Source organism: Accipiter gentilis, chromosome Z (assembly GCF_929443795.1).
Source record: "Accipiter gentilis chromosome Z, bAccGen1.1, whole genome shotgun sequence".
In the NCBI taxonomy this organism is placed as follows: domain Eukaryota; kingdom Metazoa; phylum Chordata; class Aves; order Accipitriformes; family Accipitridae; genus Astur; species Astur gentilis.
The window spans coordinates 74,701,027-74,719,312 of NC_064919.1; the positions used below are offsets into that span (position 1 = coordinate 74,701,027).

Below are 18,286 nucleotides of genomic sequence, written 5' to 3' on the forward strand. Positions count from 1 at the left end.
ATATAACATTAGAGAAAAAATCAGATAAAACCCCAAAAATCCTGTTAATTAACTTAGCTGGATGCAGTTATCAAGGTAGAAGTATTGATTGTGTGTTTATAGAAGTTAGGAAATTTGAAACAGGTATTTAAAAAAATAAAACCATTTTCAGGCTCTGTTATCTGTTTTACCCTCCAGTTCACAAAAAAAAAAAAAAAAAAAAAAAAAAAAAAAAAAAAAAAGAAAAAGTTCACAGGACTGAGTAACATATGAGTAACATATACACTGATTTTTGTTTTTATTTGAGAATCTCTGTTTTTTTTGTCCTCAGTTAGCACATGTGTAGCAGGACCAGTATTGTGGCCTGTTAATTTTTTCTAAGTGGGAAGCCAACATATACTGTGATCACTGCTCATTTGGAATATATTTTCATTAATTCTTTCCAGTGCTTGCATAAAGGGAAAAATCAAGGAATAAGTGAACTTGGTGAATTCAAGATATTAATGGCTGGAAAAAGTGTGTGTTTTCCACACTTCTGTTGGACTCATGCTTTCATTACCCTACATCTTGGTTTCACTATCTAATGGTTTCTCACTCTCATTTTCTTGTGAGATCAGCTGGTATGGTTTCTTCATTTCATTCTCCTCTATCACAGAATTACCCATTTCAGCATCCCTGTTCTTCAGCTCATGCCGTGATAGATGTTCAACAATTCCTGCTCCAATGGAGTCTCCCAAGACATTGGTAGTGGTACGGAGACGATCCCTAGGGAGAAACCAGTAAGTCAGCCCTGATTTCACCACTTGTTCAGGGAAGCATGCAGACTAGCTGTTAAAATGGCCTTTAAAAAGCTATAGATGTTTCAGCTGTTTTGTATACATTCATTTATCTGAACTGTTAATGCCATGATTTCCTCTACAGAAATTAACAAATATACTAGGACTTGAAGTCACAAAATGTGTTAATACTCTTGGCAACTTCACAGCAAGAAACAGTTGTGTGATGAGGACAACAAAGGGAGCACATAGCAGATGCTTCTTGGAGGGATTTCTATACGCTGGTGGTTTGAGTTTATATCCTCTGAACATATAAGCCAATGAGAATCTACCTTGTTAGGGCCATTTCTGTCATGACTGTAAACTACAGTCAGTAATTTAGGGTAGAATTGTGCTGAAATAATTCAAATTAAACTACAACAATTCAGCCCTCTTTAGCGGGCTCTGCCCAAAAGATGTAGAAGGCAGCTTGACGAGGGGTGACTGGCACTGTTACTCGATAAGCATCCACCTACATAAGGCTGTGGGCATGTGGTTAGATAGTCATTTGAAGACATTATGTTCTCATAACCACACAGGCAACTTCTTGCAGGGATCGCTTGAGAAGACTGAAGGGTAAAACCCTCTGGAAACTATAACTAATAGGCATTAGATGAAATAGAGGTTGGAGGAAACCCGTCTTGATTTAGCTCCTGGACCTAAGGGATCTCGCTATATACCTACAGGTGTCAGTCTTCTACAGACAGACGCATGGAAAAACTGAGGGGCAATACACTGTGGTAGCTGGATAAGAGAGTTACGCAACTGTTTTTCATTTCTGTGTCCATGGGGTAGGCGTATGAACCTTTCCCAGATTAGATAGTCAGCAGGCCTCCCATGTGAGTCAGATCTGAAACAGCTCTGACCTTGATTAATGGAAAGGTTTTCATTGCCATCCTACAAAAAAAATAGACGAGTAAAGCAATTCTTTGCTGGTTTAATTACAGTGTGTCTGAAATTTTTCTTAGTACCCTAAGGATCCAGGTTTCTAAGTAACCCTTTCACATGCAAGAGGAACCATCATTAAGTAACCCCCTCACCATCTGCTCTAAGAAAATACCTTAATCACAAGAAATAGTGATTCTTTTTAACACTTCCTTCCAACTGCCTTCCACAGCAACAGAAGTACACCACTGACTGCGATATTGCCAGAATGTCCCTGGCTATTGCACTTCTAAATATGGTCTAAGCCCTTAGTGACTCCATAAGAATACTTACAAGAACCAGTCCACTGCAATGATAAGAGTGATATCATCTGTAGGCAAACCTACTGATGTAAGCACAATGACCATGGTGACCAGTCCAGCTTGAGGAATGCCTGCAGCCCCAATACTGGCAGCTGTAGCTGTGATGCTGTTCAAAGAGATGGCAAGAGCAATTAATTGACTTCCGTAATAAACTCTCCTTATCATCTGGCAAACATTAAAACCAGGTTTGAAGCAAGAATGCATTTGATCAGTAGTAAATAAAAAGATGAGACCAGCACCTTATCTTAACACTGCATAGCTTGAGGGGAGTGTGGATCTTAATCCAAAATGTTTTCACTAAACCTTTATTCAGAACCCTTGAAATATGATTTTGTTAGGTTGTAAATCCCCTGCTAGATGCCAAGGGCCAGACTAAAACACGGCTACATGCCCACACCCATTGAACAAACTCACTCCACAAGCTCAAACATGTTAAAAGAAAAGCTGAGGAGATAATTTTGTCCTGGCAGATCTAATGCAAGAATTTTTATTCTCTGTCCATCTCACTATAACTTCGTGCCAGGTGAAGCATCTGTCCTCCAGCAGCTGGCATTCTGCCATCAGAAAAGAGAAAACTGCCAGAAACCCTGAGTCATACAGTCTAGTAACTTGATAGAAATATGCTTGTTCACACCTGGTTTAGGAAGAATTTGTTTTGTCAGGTGATTTGGCAGGGAGCAGCTCTAGTACTAATGAACATGAAACTATTGCCTTGGAGTGTGAAGGCAGAGTTTTGCCTTCTCGTGATGAATATTGAATTAAGCTGGCGGTTTTTATAGAGAGAGTCACTTCTCCTTGAAAATCTTCTACATTCCCAGTGCACTATATCTGAACTTCCAGTGTTCCTGTGCAATAAATAAGTCTCTGTCCCACAGTGTCCCTCTCTCCCCTTGCTGACCTTCTTTCTTCTGCACATGTACCCATCACCCTTATCTCTTAAACTGTTTGATTAACATAATGAAATGAATGCAGATCAGTTGTCACCGAGTGCTACTCAGTGGGTTGTTTGCTGTTCCATTTCAAACATGAAGACTTGTGTGCTTGAAAACATACCTATCTTCTCCAGCTCTATCAGCTGGTGTAATAAAAGGTATTACTTGCTCCTTACACAGCTTGCTCTATTTGTATCCTGAGACCATCAGGACTAGGAAAACACTACCTCTCCTAGCTATAGCACTGTGACACTTTTGTGCTACTGCTTTTTACATGCATTACGAACTACCTGGTATTGATTGTAAGCCTATAGCTCCCAACAGCTGCATGAGTTCTTAAGAAATAAAATTTAAAAGTCATTAAAAAATGTTCTTGTTGACTTTACTAAGGGCAGCGATAAGTGTGTCATGTTACAGTTTTTTAAAGGTTTACCTAATGGACAATATGTACTGGGGGGGGCTGTTTTGTGGAGAAGTTGTAAATCATTACAGTAATTGAGCTACTGTAGCAGTTCTTGTTTTTAGCTTTAGACACTCTTGTTTAATCCTGCATATAACAGCAAGAAGGAGTCATTGCAAAGGTGCTTTTATTAGATATAGGTAATAATGGCTTCTGTACCTGATTGTGATAATCTGCCCAAAGTTCAGATCAAAGTTGTTAACTTGTGCAATGAAAATTGCAGCCAAAGCCTCATATAAAGCAGTTCCATCCATATTAATTGTAGCACCAACTGGCAGTACAAATCTTGTAACTCGTTTGTCCACTCCATTTATTTCTTCTAGACACTTAAATGTAACAGGTAGTGTTGCAGAACTGAAACAAAAAGAAAGAATGTAATACATGATATAAATTCTACAAAGAGGGAATGAAAAGCTTCATGCCTTGTGATGACAAGAGACATTATTCTGTCTGTCTTAATTTTTATGTGATGTAGCAAAATATTTTTTTAAAAAAATGCAAAGGCTGAATTTAAACACTTCTAATGATGGAGTACCCCATAATGCTCTTGGAAACTTTTTCCAATGGTTAATTACTGTTGTGCTCTACGTAGTCCCTAGTCTGAATGTGTCTAACTTCACTATTTTGTTACAAGATACTTCTGCTAGGCAGATGAATCTATTTAATAATTCCTGCTTTGCATTTTTTTGTGTCTTGAAGTTATGATTGAATCATCCCTAAGCACTGTTTTTCTGAAGTTATACAAATTAGGCTATTCAAGCCTTCAGTATACAGCATGTTTTCTCTTATTTCCTGGTTCCCCTAGAAAGGGCATTTTGATGGATAGTTACATTACTTTACCACTTGTGGGTTAACACCAGTAGGCAGCTAAGCACCACACAGCCACTTGCTTACTTGCCCCCACACCTTGAGCGGGACAGGCAAAGAGGAAAGGAACAGTAAAAGCAATAAAATGCAGGGGTTGAGATAAAAAAAAAAAAAAAAAAAGTTTAATAAGTGAAGGATAAGTGGAAGAAGAGAGAAAGAAAACAAAACAAGTGATGATAAAGCAATCACTCACTACCTCCCACAGGTAGACCAGTGCCCAGCCAGTTTCTGAGTAAAAGATGGCTAGCCTCCATAAAATCCCATTTTCCCTTTGTATTGCTGAGCATGATGTATGTGGCATGGAATATCTCTTTGGCTAGTTCGGGTCATCTGCCTGGTTGTGTGCCTTCCCAACCTGTTGCGCACCCCTCAATCTACTGACCATGGGGGCAGAGTGAACAGAGAAGGCCTTGACACCGTGCAAATACTGCTCGGTGATAGCTAGAACACCAGTGTGTGATCAGCGTTGTTTTGGTCACAAATCTAAAACACGGCACCATACAAGCTGCTACAAAGAAAGTTAACTTTGTCCCAGCCAGGACCTGTACACCACTTAATCTTGTTCCCCTGCTGCTACATCCAAATATGATATGGACGGAAATTTCATTTAAAGACCAACGCAACTGAGCATTTTGGCTTCACATGCTACAGGAGTGCCCATTCAGCCCACATGATGCCAATCTCCTTTCCAGAGACACTGTCTCAGAAGGAAGGGTAAGGTGGCCATTTTATAAGAGCTGCCTGGGCTCTTTGTTCTTAAAAAATGTATATCTACATCTGATTACACCAAAGTAAAGAGGTTTTTCAAGACCCAGCAATTCAGATTACTCTGTCTCGGTGACCTCTTCATTGCTAACTACTTAACAGATGTTCATGTCTTTGAGGACTTTACTAATATTGACAAAATAAAATACTACTAAAATGTAAAATAAAGAAGGGCTGTGGATGATTGTGCTGGAAAAATCTCTTTGATGACAGTCAATTTAAATAGCTATTAAATACACTCACAGTATAGTATGGTCTCTTACATCAGTCTAGGTTCTTACTGAGAATCTTGAGCAGTGCCAAGGGGAATGTCTTATAGAAGCTGGAACATACCCTCTTAACAGTATGACTGTTACCCACTGGAGTTGTAACTTCATTTTATTTTCTCTTAAACTATATTGACTGGCATTAGTTTTATTATCTTCTTTTAAAAATCATTATTAGTCAAATTCCCTTTTAGGCATTACACAAACTTGCAAGGATCGACATCCAAATGTAAAATGTGAATTTAGTAATTGTTCCTCTTTACCCGTTAACATGCTGTCATAATTTTTCTAAGCCTTCAAAAGCTTTTTCAGTGATACAAAACTTAATTAGATTCTACAGCAATGGTCACAATAGCTTCTCATCCAGATCTTCAGAATAATCCCAAACACCAGAGACTTGAATTTAGTAATATAGAATGTCTGACTTAAAACATTTTTAGGAGACAATTTTAAAATCTATTAAAATGAAAGGTGTTTTATGCAAAGTCATATGGTATAGAAATGTATATTTAATTACAATAATGTTTCATCATAGATGAAAACAGTTTTTTTTATTCATATGATGTACCTATGACTTCATCAACAAAGAGCAAAAGTGGCATTTCTGTTGCAGGTTGTATATCCATCACTGGCTATCAGGATTTTGAGCACAGAACATCAGCTGCCAATAAGGACTCTCAAGCTCTCTCAGAATCCTCTCTGAACTTTCCTGTTGCTGCTCCATTTTGTCATGCATATCCTTTGCCAGCTGCATTCTTTACCGGTAAGCCATTACAAACTACTTAAAAAACTCAAACACCAAGGGTAATCAAAGCCACAAGGGTTCCAGCCATACAGTCTGCATCACCAAACAGATTCATTTCATCTCTGTTCAGGGATTCTTATAGAAAACAGAGTTCAAGTCAATATAATGATAATTATCTCTGTTGGAGAGCAGCGGAACTGAAATAAAGTGCCCAAGTGAATACTTGCATACAGAGTTAACCAATCACATGAGGCAAATTTGTTTCTCAAACCAATAATATTATAAAAAAAATATGGCATTAAAATATTGTATTATACCTGGAAGATGTTCCCAAAGCTGTGACTAATGCCTGGATTAAGCCTCCAATAAATACCCAAGGGTTCTTACGAGTGATCAGGAAGTAGAGAAGAGGTAGGACAATGACAGCATGAATTAGTAAACCGATGATAACTGTTACAGTATACATGGCAAGCTGACCACCGATCACACCCATATCTTCCATCTCAACAATTTTTCCAGCAATCAAGAAAAGGATTCCAAGTGGAGCATACCTGCAAATAAGAAATCATATCAGTATCGTACTGAACAAAGCAGAAATTCACTCCCCCATCCATACCTTTTGTGTTTATATGCATGCGTGAATGTAGGATTTCACTGTTAGGATGACTGTAATAATTCAGAAGCAGCTCAGGGGTTCAACACTTTAACTCTTAACAGTTCAAACTACAGCAGTGATTGTTTCTGATGGTCTCCATCGGATTCAGGATCTGTTAAGGATGTATAGCATGCCTTTCAGACCTGTAGGGAGATGAGCGCCCTTTGGAATTCAAGTGTCATTTAAAAGCTAGTTTAGTCAATTCTGTTACAATTCTACCTGTATGAGTGAAGGCTCAACTGACATAGCTGTAGGCTGTGCCAAGTACCCAGTTCTATTATCTCGCCAGGGCTGTTTCCCATGTTGCTGGGGAATGAACCCGGAAAGAAGGCTAATAATTTCCAATGATTTCAAGCTGCTTCTGGCCATGGCCCATTTTATCCAGTGGGGCACTGGATAAATACTTCAGCATCAAGCCACCTGTATGACAGAGGTTAGCTGCATTGTGGGGCAGCAGCAAAGCTGGTATGATCTGCTTTTTCCTATCAGTAAGCACAGCTGCAAATGAAGAAAGAGCTAGTGCTGAGCATAAAACTCTAACATAATTCTGCTGCAGCGGGACTTCTGGTGCAGCCTTATTTCTATAAACGTCCACTTGCCTTTTCACACTAAGTTACCACAGAACAAAATTTATCCAGCATATCTCCACTGCACTTTAAGCCATCAAATCCATGTAGAAATTTCTCAGAAGTAACAATTCTTATCCACTGCTTTATCATCAGAATTTTAGTTACTGGGAAAAATATACTTATTTTTAGTTTTGTATCTAGTACTGCAACATATAGGTGTGTGTTTTTGGATAGACTTTTGGTGTTGGTTTGTTTGTTTGTTTGTTTTCTGTAGTAAAGAAGGCAACAAGACACAATTTCTCTCATAATTAACCTTCTACCTGACAAATAATGATTCTTCTTTGCTGTAAAGTCTTCATACCTGAAGTTTGAGGGAAAAGTTATTGGTTTTATTTACCTACTGAACACAATAAAGAAAGCAGGAAAATTCTGTGTATGTGCAAGTGCAGCTACAATGCAAGGACATATGTATACACACTACACAACTGCAGGAACCAGTTGTGTTGGAAACTAGTGAAAACACAGTCTTGCTGCATAGAAATAAGATTACGGGAGAGGTTTGCCAGTTTCCTTTAATGCAGTTAGATTAGGATATAAGGAAACTTTGATAGCATATTGTTGTGATTGCTATCTTTATGAAGACATAGAATGGCTCTGTATAAGCATAGCAAGTTCTGCCATAGACCCTGATTTTTCTCCTGTCAAAAGCTAAAGACACTGAAAGAGCAAGTATGTTTGGACAAATTATTGACATACAGAGTTACAGTTCTTGGGGTAATTTATGAAAAAAGTCACAAGGTAGGTAAGGTCTTATTGTTTGACTTCCTGCCAAACGGAATCTTGCTATCCAGTGCCTGATTGTAATGAAACAATATTGTTCGTAGCTTAAAATGGAATTTATCAAAGAGGCACTTACCACATGATTAGAGCTACCAATCTCATGATAGCTTCATTAAGGCTATCAAAGAAGTCTTTTAACGCCTGACCTTGCTCCTTCATGCTTCCAATCACCAGGCCAAAGCTTATTGAGAAGACCACCAAGCCAAGGGCATTCACTCCATTTACAGAACCCGGAACAGGAACTATTTCCTCTTTCATTTGGATGAGGGTTTCCACTGCTTCTGACACATTGCTTACTATGGCAGCCACTGTGGATGTGTCATTGGATGGAATATCTACTTTAAACATTCTCTTTTCATAGTTAGTTTTGAACTGTTGAAATGAAAATAAAACAAAGATAGGAATTCTGTGAATTATAGCAAACGAAGGTAAAAATCACACATTAAATTATTAATTACTGTTGTAGGGCATTTGAAGTCTTTGTGTAATATTTGTTGGTAAAATGTACTGTGATGAAAATCTGGCTTTCCTGAATGCAACAAAAATACACATTAATTTCAAGAACTAATTTTTCACCTTTAGCTTCAGAACTCACTTTCTCACAAATATCTCAAAATCAAAGACACAGATTTGTCATGTTCATGAATTTTGTGACAAAACTATGATTCTTAGTTTGCATTTTTATACATTTTTTTTTTTTTTCTCAGCAACATATTTCCAACTGTCAAATAAATAGGTCTTTTTTGGCTAGTGAAAATGTTTTCATGTGCTCTGGAGTTTCCTTACTTTTTCATCTTTTTCAATTAAAAACATTAGACTGAAAGTAACTTAAATATAACATAACTCTTTTTTCCTTAGCTATGGCAAAGCCATTAGTTTTCTATGCTTTGCAGTAATAGATCACCACTTTTCTTAATTAAGAAAAGGGGTCTACATTAAATGGTTCCATTATGGAATGGGCAAATCAATTTCAAAATCCCAATGTGCCCCTAAACATCTACTTTGAAACCCAGTCTTTACCACCTTAATGGTTTTTTTTAGAGAGAAATGTGCATGACAAATATTTCTGTCTGGGCTCAAAAAGCCCTACAGCCCTGTCCTGATTTAATTCTGTTGAACACAGAGAAAACTAAATACCATTAATAAAATGTTTCTAATATATCTCAGGATTCTAATTACCCTATTAAAGCCATGGGATGCTGATGTGAAGGTTATTCAGCAACTTTGGATTTTTATACCTTTGGTCTTGCAAATAAGAGATAAGTATTAAGTCCAGGAGCTGTAGTATTATTAGTATTATCTGGAGACTGTTGCACACTCCAAAAGCATTTGAGTGAAATGGAGTACTTATGACAAAGATGGGAAACCTGAATATCAGTATCTATCTACACTTACCTAATTTTCTGTTATTTTCCACACCTGAATTGTTTTATGCACACCTTCCACATATTTGCTGTATACCCCTGAAGATTTTAAGTCTTTCAGAATTTCTGATAAAACTTGCTTACAGGAGATTTATAGAAAGTTTCTGAATAAGATGTAGCAGAACAAATTTCCATGGAGGTCAGAATTCTTGAGTCTTAAATGAAATTTGCTAAAATGTTTTAAGATTTGGGCTGTGGTTAGAGGAGACAGCTGAGCTGTTTGAACAGTTGGCTGACACAGAAAAGCCCAGTTCCGCTCCCTCACCCACTCACACCCAACCTGTGAAAATTTGTCCTCTGTGTTAGGTCTAGTTTGATCTCTCAGTAAGCCAGTTCTACTTTTTAAATTGGCAAAAAACTTACCAAGCAAAAAAAGTGGTCATTTTGGGGTAAAGGCTATGGAGATGAATCATCTCACTGACTGGTGAACACCAGACAGGGCAAAACACTGAGACTGTAACTACACAGTTGGGGAAGGAGGGATGGGATTGCCTCTTTAAGTGACAGAGAGGTATTAGAGTGGAAATGGAAATTTTCTAGAAATTCTCACTAAGGAGTTTTTAATTCAGTCCTGAGAGGAATGATAAAATACTGCCTAGCATTGTACGTGAAACATTTCTAATATTTTTTTTTTTTTTTTAATGTGTATGGTTATAATACTTGTGTTATATGTATGTTTTTACTACTGTTTTTCAGTAGAAAAAAAAGTAGGTAAAAATTCCTTAATGCAAATATCTGAAGGGTGTAATTATGTTGGATTTGTGGGCGTACAGATTAGACAAACTTAAAAAAGCAAGCTGTTTAATGAGGACTGGAATTAAAGCCTAATTTCCTACCGAGTTTCTTATTTGTTTCCTATCTCCCCTAGACAGACCATAACTGACTTTGCTCTGATTCTCCTCCATTACCCTCAGGTCGTCCTCTCATTCCTACCTATTTGGCTAGGTCAAAAGCCGCACGTGAGGCGGCTGTCAGTCGGTGTGAGACGTGTGCTGGCTGGCTGCTGCCTGTTGGAACAGGCCATGAGCTAAGTCATAAACTGCTTTTCTTTCAGTGCCAGCACAGTCTCACTTTGCCTGAGAATTGCCCCTCTCATGTCGGATTAGGTTGGAATTGGCTATTGGGCTCAAAAATTATGGCAGGGGACTAAGAAGAAGTTGAGCATTTACAGGGGAGAATGCACAATCACATGAAGTTTCCTGCCTTTAAAAACCCCAGTTAGAAATCGTTTTAGGTTGTAATAAGCATATTCCTTCTCCTTTGTGCTGATTCTGGAATTCTGTCCCAGCAGGGAGATGCCCTTAGGTCTTTATTAGTTAAGTCTCTTTAGGGGTATAATATGGATTTTAGGACCTCACTTAGCAAAGTCTATTTCCATTTCAGCTACTAGACTGGTACAGGGAGATATAGATCTTATCTGTTGACTCACCCTGTTGGCCAGACTTAAGTGTTCAGGAATGTTACTAGGGAGGATAGTCTTTCTAGAACCCATTCCAGAGCAATGGAGAAATGGTTTATTTAGAGCGAGATTCAACATGGGAATCTGAGTGACAGGAATCAGAGCAGCTGTATTTGCTCTGGGACAGTCACTTGAACTAACCTTTCTTTCACTGTTGCTAAATGAATTTAAGGATAAGTCTTGTGGCTGTGGGTGTCTACTAATGCCCAATGTTGTCTATCAAAAGTCATGAGAAGGCTCCTGGTGAAGCAAAAGAAATTAAGGAAAACCAAATATGGAAAAAGTAAAGGAGATACCTACTAAGGAAAAAGTATAGGTTGCGTTTTATTCTTGCGAGTGCTTTTTCAGATGACACGAAAAGCAAAATACAAGATTGTATTTTGTGTGTAGAATGGTGAAAAAGCCAACTGTTTATAGGAAGTGACAGGATGAAAGACCACCTTCAAGATAGAAAGTATCAAAGATTTTGAAATAAATGAGGTAATAGCAAAGTTGACTATTACTGCTCTGCAAAGAAACTGGTTATAGATAATTTTGTGAGCTTTTATGAGAGTCCTACTTTCAGGCAGATCTCTAGCTTGGTGGGAATCAAAGTTATCAGCTGTTCATGTAGCTCAAACTGACATTTTACTATCCCACTGTGATTCTGCAGATCCTTGTTCTTTTGCAACATTCAGTAATGGAAGAAACTAGACAAAGAAAAACTTCCCATGTAACAGATTGTAGGCTTAAGGGTCTCAGAAGAGCTGGTTATGTTTTACTAGAAGTCCACATACCCTACACTGCTCATCTGTGATGGGCGAGACAGCATCACTGATGAGCTGTCATTTCTGAGGATGTTTGATGCATTTTGTCTCCAGGCAGAGGTATTTTTGCCTGGTAAGATGTTAGATGCAAAATAGTCATAATTTTTCCCTAAGTTCATGTATAGAGAACAAATTAGGAGCAAGGTAGATATTATTTGGAACATATTAATACTAATAGCTTTCTATGAACAACCTTATACGCAAGTAAAATGTAAAAATAATGGCATTTCTGGATTTTTTACAAGACACAGTGCTAATGAACAACTTAAAAATGAATTTTAATTAAGCTAGGTCTTTATGAAATAAACAATATAATTACTTTATTGCATAATATCATGAATTAGTTCATACTTTTATTATTGTTTTGTTTTCATTAGTGGTACAAGATACCCACAGTCGTTTGACTTGAATATATTGCATGACCTTTTAAGAAGCAGCACTATAACACAGCAGTAGCACATTCCAGTGGTTAACTTGCAGAGAAGGTAATTGGATGGCTAACTGCTCTGAAAACTCATAATTTACTATCAGTACTCTGAGATAGTATTATTAGCACTGTCTCTGCTAAGGCTGTATGATTATGTAGTTTTTACTGAATGATGACTTTAAAAGCAACAAGTTTGCTTAAATGCAAGCCTAAAAAAATGAAAAGAAATGAAAATAGGGCGGTGATATCCCATCTTCCTAATTAATTTTTTCTTTCCTTTCCATATGGACATGTGTGAAAGCATCAAAATTGTCTGCAGAAGAGCTGATGACATAGGTTAAAATGTATATTAACTACCCAAAATTATCATGAGGACTAGACTGCATATATTAGTTAGTATTCATGTCTGGATGTGTGATTAACACTTCCTATCCCCTTGATAAGAAGGAGTTCAGAAAAGAATTTTTAATTAAAAATAGCTCAGAAGAAATTAGATTGGATATTAGAAAAAATTTCTTTACTGAGAGGGTTGTCAGGCATTGGAACAGGCTGCCCAGGGAAGTGGTTGAGTCACCATCCGTGGCGGTGTTCAAAAAGCGCGTAGACAAGGCACTTCAGGACATGGTTTAGTGGGCATGGTGGTGCTGGATTGACGGTTGGACTCAATGATCTTGAAGGTATTTTCCAACCTAAATGTTTCTATGATTCTATAAATGCAGTTATCAGATGCACCTTTCTAGTTCTTTAAGCTTCAGCTGGCATCAAATTCCACCTATTCAGAACAGAATAACCCTCCCCAAATAATTAAATTGATTCTGTTTCTCTTGATTTCCCAAGTTCACCTGTGTTTCTTTTGTCTTTTGAGATATCCCCAGAGCACAGCACAAAGAACAAGCAGTTAAAAAGCAGTATCTGCTTAACAAGCAGACTCTTGTGACTGCTCAGCCCCAGGCTAGATAGCATTTTTGAATTTAGCAAAGAAAGAGAAGTGAAGAGATAATGGCCAGAGCTGAAAGATAAATCCAAAGATTTCTTTAGCTATCCCTGAACTTGGGGTGAATATAGAAGTTTAGAGAAAATTTTGAACAAAGTAATCTAGTTTTAACTAAATGTGGAATATTTATCTAGGTGCAGTCTTTCAGAGTCCACTGTTACTGATAAAAATCACAAAAGCCCCCAAATGATCGGTACATAGTGAAGGTAGCAACATACGTCATATGGAAATAACCAGCATCAGAAAGTATGCTGTTTGGATTAACAATCTGCTGTTTCCAGTGATCCCCATCTGCCACCAATTTAATTGGAGGAGGTCCTGATAGAGACAGGTTGCCAACAGGACTTTGGTCTTTCACAGGGAGAGCGGGAGTCACTCAGGAAGAACAGAGTTAAGCTAAAGCCCAACATTTTCCAGATAATTCTTAACTTGACCTGCTGGGCAAGGGTGGCCCCTTGTCCCTGTAGGCTTTCCTGGGGCATGGGCCTGAATGGCACCAGCTAAGACTGAAATGGTTCTGCCAATTCTCGGCTGAAAGGTTTGAATGAAAGGATTTCCTTAGCTTTTCTGTGGGCTCTCTTTCTCTCCTACAGGGACTCCTCCTAGCTTCTGGGATCCACAATGGGGGGGTTCCTTTTTGGAGGGGAAGGGGCATTTTGTTCCACCTCTCTTCCTGTTTCTGGGGAAGAAAATGTGCAAAGAAAGGAGGAGCAGGAGAAGAAGAAGCAAGAGGAGGCAGCTTTGTTTCCCTCACAGACTTGCTGGGAAAGAAGAACAGGAACGGCTATCCAAAGAACCATTAGACTGAATGAAGAACAGTAGAAAATTTAGGAAGATCCTTCCTAAATAAGTCCTAAAGTCTCAGTCTTACTTCCTGACTCTTCTTCCAGCAGCAATACTACAAAAACTTTTGCAATTCCATCTAGAAGCCCCCTCCACCTTGGTTACCCTCTTCATACAGCTCCATTTCATCTTGCAGGAGAGCATTTCCACATGCAGAAAACTAACTTTACTTCACCAAAATTAATTATGCAAGGAAAAGTACAATTTTCCATGTCTTGGTTTTACAAAATTTGAGTAATATTTGTTCTTCTGAGGTCAAAAACTCTGGAAATGATAGTTGGTCCTGTGTGTTAATGGAGCTGCTTTGGGAAGTGCTTGTTGTTGATGGGGGAAGTAATGGGTTCAAAACTTGCTGTGAGTACTAACACAGTCATTAGAGGACCTGTCTGCTGGCCATGGTGAGAAAGAAAAAAAAAACCTTCCAGTGGGTTCCAACACAGACCTCTGTCAGGAAAGAAACCTGCTTAAGGATGCTATAAACCAGAGTGTGAGTGCCTATTATATCAAAAGAATATGGTCTGAATGTGGAGTGCAAATGCCAGTGATGGTTTCCAGGTGTGCAAAGCTGTGGATCAGTATTAAGGCTTTGAGTGTGGACGACTATAAGTAGTAGTCTGGTTTGTGTTTGGGCCAACATACAGAACCAGATTAGTGCCAGATGGATCATCCTTTTTCACAAATATTCTGAGAAACGTATGAAAAACCTGATGTAAACTTTTGAAAAGGAAGTTATGGAGTCAGACGTACAAAGTCATCTGGAAACCTATGAATCTTACATATACTTGTTGCTCCATAAAATGTTTTTAGTTTAAAAAATCTGCTACAACAAAATAATTTATACTTAAAAAATCTAGGTTTTGCTACCTGATTCAAAAGGTAATAGTATCAGTATGACATTTAAAATCCTGGTGCTTCAGTAAACATAGCTGTTGATGAATGTCAGAAAAAAGCTTCCATTAAATATTTCCTGGTTTTTGAACCATTTTTTTTGAAATCCCTTTAAGCTGTAAAGCACATGAGAAATACAATATACTTAATGTAAACAGAATCTACAGGACATCTTTAATTAAAAACACAAATTTAGGACTGATAGTCACTAAGTCAAGTTTCCTGATGCTGTAGGATACTTTATCAAGAGAATTTTTCAAGCTGTATCTTAAAATTGATGAGGTAGTTTGTTCCCATGACTCCTAATTGAAGATTTTTCCAGGACCTTATCTTTTAGGTAATGAATGTTAAAAACCTCACTAATTTCCACTTTAATTCAGTTCTAGTGACTTCCATTTCTTCTTGTGTAAACATTTTTCTTAATCTTATACAGGTCTGTTATCACTTTGGTTTTTGTACCTGAATCGTTTTTAAATGAAGCTTCTTTTTCCTTTATACGCTGTGTTCTTTTGATAATGCCAGCAACTCTTCTCTCCATTGTGCTCATTTTGCCTGAATCTTCCTATGAATGTGATGACCCAAATATACTCTGTATTCCAGACAATCACATTCCTCTGGCTTAATTTCCTCTCTTGGAGTTATGACACATAATATATACTAGAGCTGAATTAGAGGGGTTTTAATTTTTTTTTCTTTCTGTTGATGACTTCCCATCTCAAAGCAGAAATTACTGTTGATTTCTAAATGTTTATTTTACATGGGATAAAGAGCTACAAGGAGATAACCAAACATGCCAATGTCTGCAAGAGCCAATTCACTTCGTTGTTGTGACTTTATAGTATTACAGTGTGCCAGGGACATACCACCTTTAGCATTTGCTAGATATCTTGATAGGAAGTGCTTGGACTTTCTTGTCATCTGTAAATTTCATTATGTGCATCTTATGGCAATGTCATTCATAAAAATATCAATTAAGGTGCGCCTAGTCCTTCAGCATCTTCCATGGCTATCCCCACAAATTTTACAGTTCTTACAATAATCTTATTCCCTGCTCAACTATTTCACTTCCCTCATATTAAAAACTTTGTTTTACAAAGTCCAGAGAGATTAGATGCATTGCACCAAGGAAAAAAAAAAAAAAAAAAAAAAAAGAGCAGTCTTGTGGAAGAAAGATGGAAGGTTATTCTGGTACAATCTATGTTTCAGAAACCTGTGTTATTCTTTATCTTTTTTTAAATGTATTTTTCATTTTCATGTATTATGAAGTCTTTACTCTCTGCTTCAGGGTATTTATATCCTTCCGTACAATTGAGATCAAGCTAATGGGTTATTAGCTGCTTAAATCAATTCCCAAATCCTTTTGAAACTGCAATTCAAAAGGCACTATTATTGCTTTCCCCAATTATAGATAATAACTTCCCAACTTGATTTATTAAAAATACTTGCTGCTAGATCTGTAACATCATGCCCTAATTCTTTCATCATTTTGCGATAAAGATGATATCATTCCCTGACTTTATTACAATAGATTCTTTGAATTTTGTTTCTAGTTTAGAGATAGACTTTCATCTTTCCATACCGCTCTTCTGCATCACTGTCCTGAGTTCATCATCATCCTTGCTGAAAACAGAGGCAGAGCATTTGTTGTTTTTGGACCTGTGTCTAGTTTATCTTTAATCTTGACCAAATCTTTAATCTAGAAAGTCATTGTTTTTTATTGGTGTCTCCTTATGTAACTAAAGAAAATGTTACTGTTCCTTTTCAATTCTTCTCCAAGATGTAACTCAGCTGGACTTTGGAAAGTTTCTACTTCATCCTCTTGCTTCTTGAACTCCAGATTTCAGCTTTCTTTAATTGCTACAACAATAACTGGTAAATATTATCAGTTCAAGATTGTCTGTGGGGTCAATATGAAGCAATTAGATTATGGAAATACATGTTATACATTTCACTGAATCTACACTGTCCTCCTTTTAAAAAAGGAATGTAACTAGTTACTATTATTTTCTCCATAGAACAGTTGAGGTTAAGACTAGGCGAATGACAGAGGAATTTGGGAAGCAACATAGAAAGAACATTCCTATGCACTCCTACCATAGGTGCCAGGAAGTCCCCTAGTTTGATTTTGTAATTGATGTCCACAAAACTGTTTCCGCTGTTTCGAACCTATGCACATTTCTCACATGACATTCTTGAATATCTTCCAGTCTTTGTTCAGATGGTGTGTATCTCAGTATCTTCCAATTTAACATAACACTGTTTATGAAAAGTAAATTCTGTATTGACTTTAATGAAACTTGCTGTAGACTTACAAATTTGACATTTTGAAAAACCTTATTTTCTGATTTGCTGTGCCAGGTGTTTTATTCACTTCTCATATCAAATACTGAGGTAATATGATTGAAAACAAAGCACGGATTTGGTTTGGGTTTTTTGACAGCTGGCAGCATACATAAGATTTGTTTCTGCTGTAAGTACAAGTATATGATATTCCTAAAGAAAATGCTATTACATTTCAATTTCTTACTTTGTTATGTTTTAGTTGGTATAACAAAACATTTTTACCTGTTTAAAGCAAGCTTCCACCAGATTTGGAGGGAACATATTTCTGTGAAAAAGAAGGAAAAAAACCATGAGAAGTAATAAGATTCTAGTAATAACTTAAGTAGCGGCACAGCTAATAAAAGAATTGACCAGCTAATTTTCAAAGGAATCCTAAGACAAATATGTAATTATGTATAAAGTGAGTAGAGCTTTGCATATAGCATTAGCCTGGTTAGCTTTATCAGGACAAAATGTAGTAGGGTTGGATAGATACTGGCAATTGCAATCTCTGTATCCAATACTGCTTATCAGGTCTGGCTATGGAGCAGAATGTTAGCTAAATTACCAAATGAACAAAGCTCTGTGGGTCAGTGCTGACTTTTAATTTTGTATTTATTAATGCTTTCTGAATCCAGATTAATAAAGAAGTTACTGATATTTAACGCATCTGTATTTCTCAAACATTTTTTTGCAGTCACATAGCCTAGTACATCGTGACAGTTATCACTTGATTTAGAGTCTTGTTGTGATTAAGAAATAAATATTTCTGAAGTTTGAGTATTCTTACATGATTATATACGTGTGTGTATACTTGTTACATATGGGGGTTTGTTTCTTTGCTTTCCAGAATGGTGACATTTCTGAGGGAATTAGAAGCAGCCTAACTGAATAAATCTTGAGGAATCTGAGTGCAAACCTCTTCATGGGTCTTTCTGAAGTCCCCCTTCCTGGCAGCATGACTCTTGGAGGCCTTTCTCCAT

At 37.3% G+C, this 18,286-nt stretch overlaps 1 protein-coding gene across 1 annotated transcript in view; it reads right to left on the reverse strand.

The window, feature by feature from the left end:
• Nucleotides 1–209: 209 nt before the first annotated feature.
• The window catches only part of SLC1A3 (solute carrier family 1 member 3), a 66,100-nt gene continuing 48,023 nt past the window's right edge, over nucleotides 210–18,286 (reverse strand). Inside the window, exons 4-9 of the mRNA XM_049795878.1 lie at nucleotides 17,547–17,589; nucleotides 8,217–8,512; nucleotides 6,394–6,627; nucleotides 3,593–3,787; nucleotides 2,013–2,147; nucleotides 210–744 (exon numbers count right to left, since the gene is read on the reverse strand). Of these exons, the coding sequence (XP_049651835.1) occupies nucleotides 540–744; nucleotides 2,013–2,147; nucleotides 3,593–3,787; nucleotides 6,394–6,627; nucleotides 8,217–8,512; nucleotides 17,547–17,589 (1,108 nt within the window). The 3' untranslated portion in view covers nucleotides 210–539. The remainder of the gene's footprint in view (nucleotides 745–2,012; nucleotides 2,148–3,592; nucleotides 3,788–6,393; nucleotides 6,628–8,216; nucleotides 8,513–17,546; nucleotides 17,590–18,286) is intronic.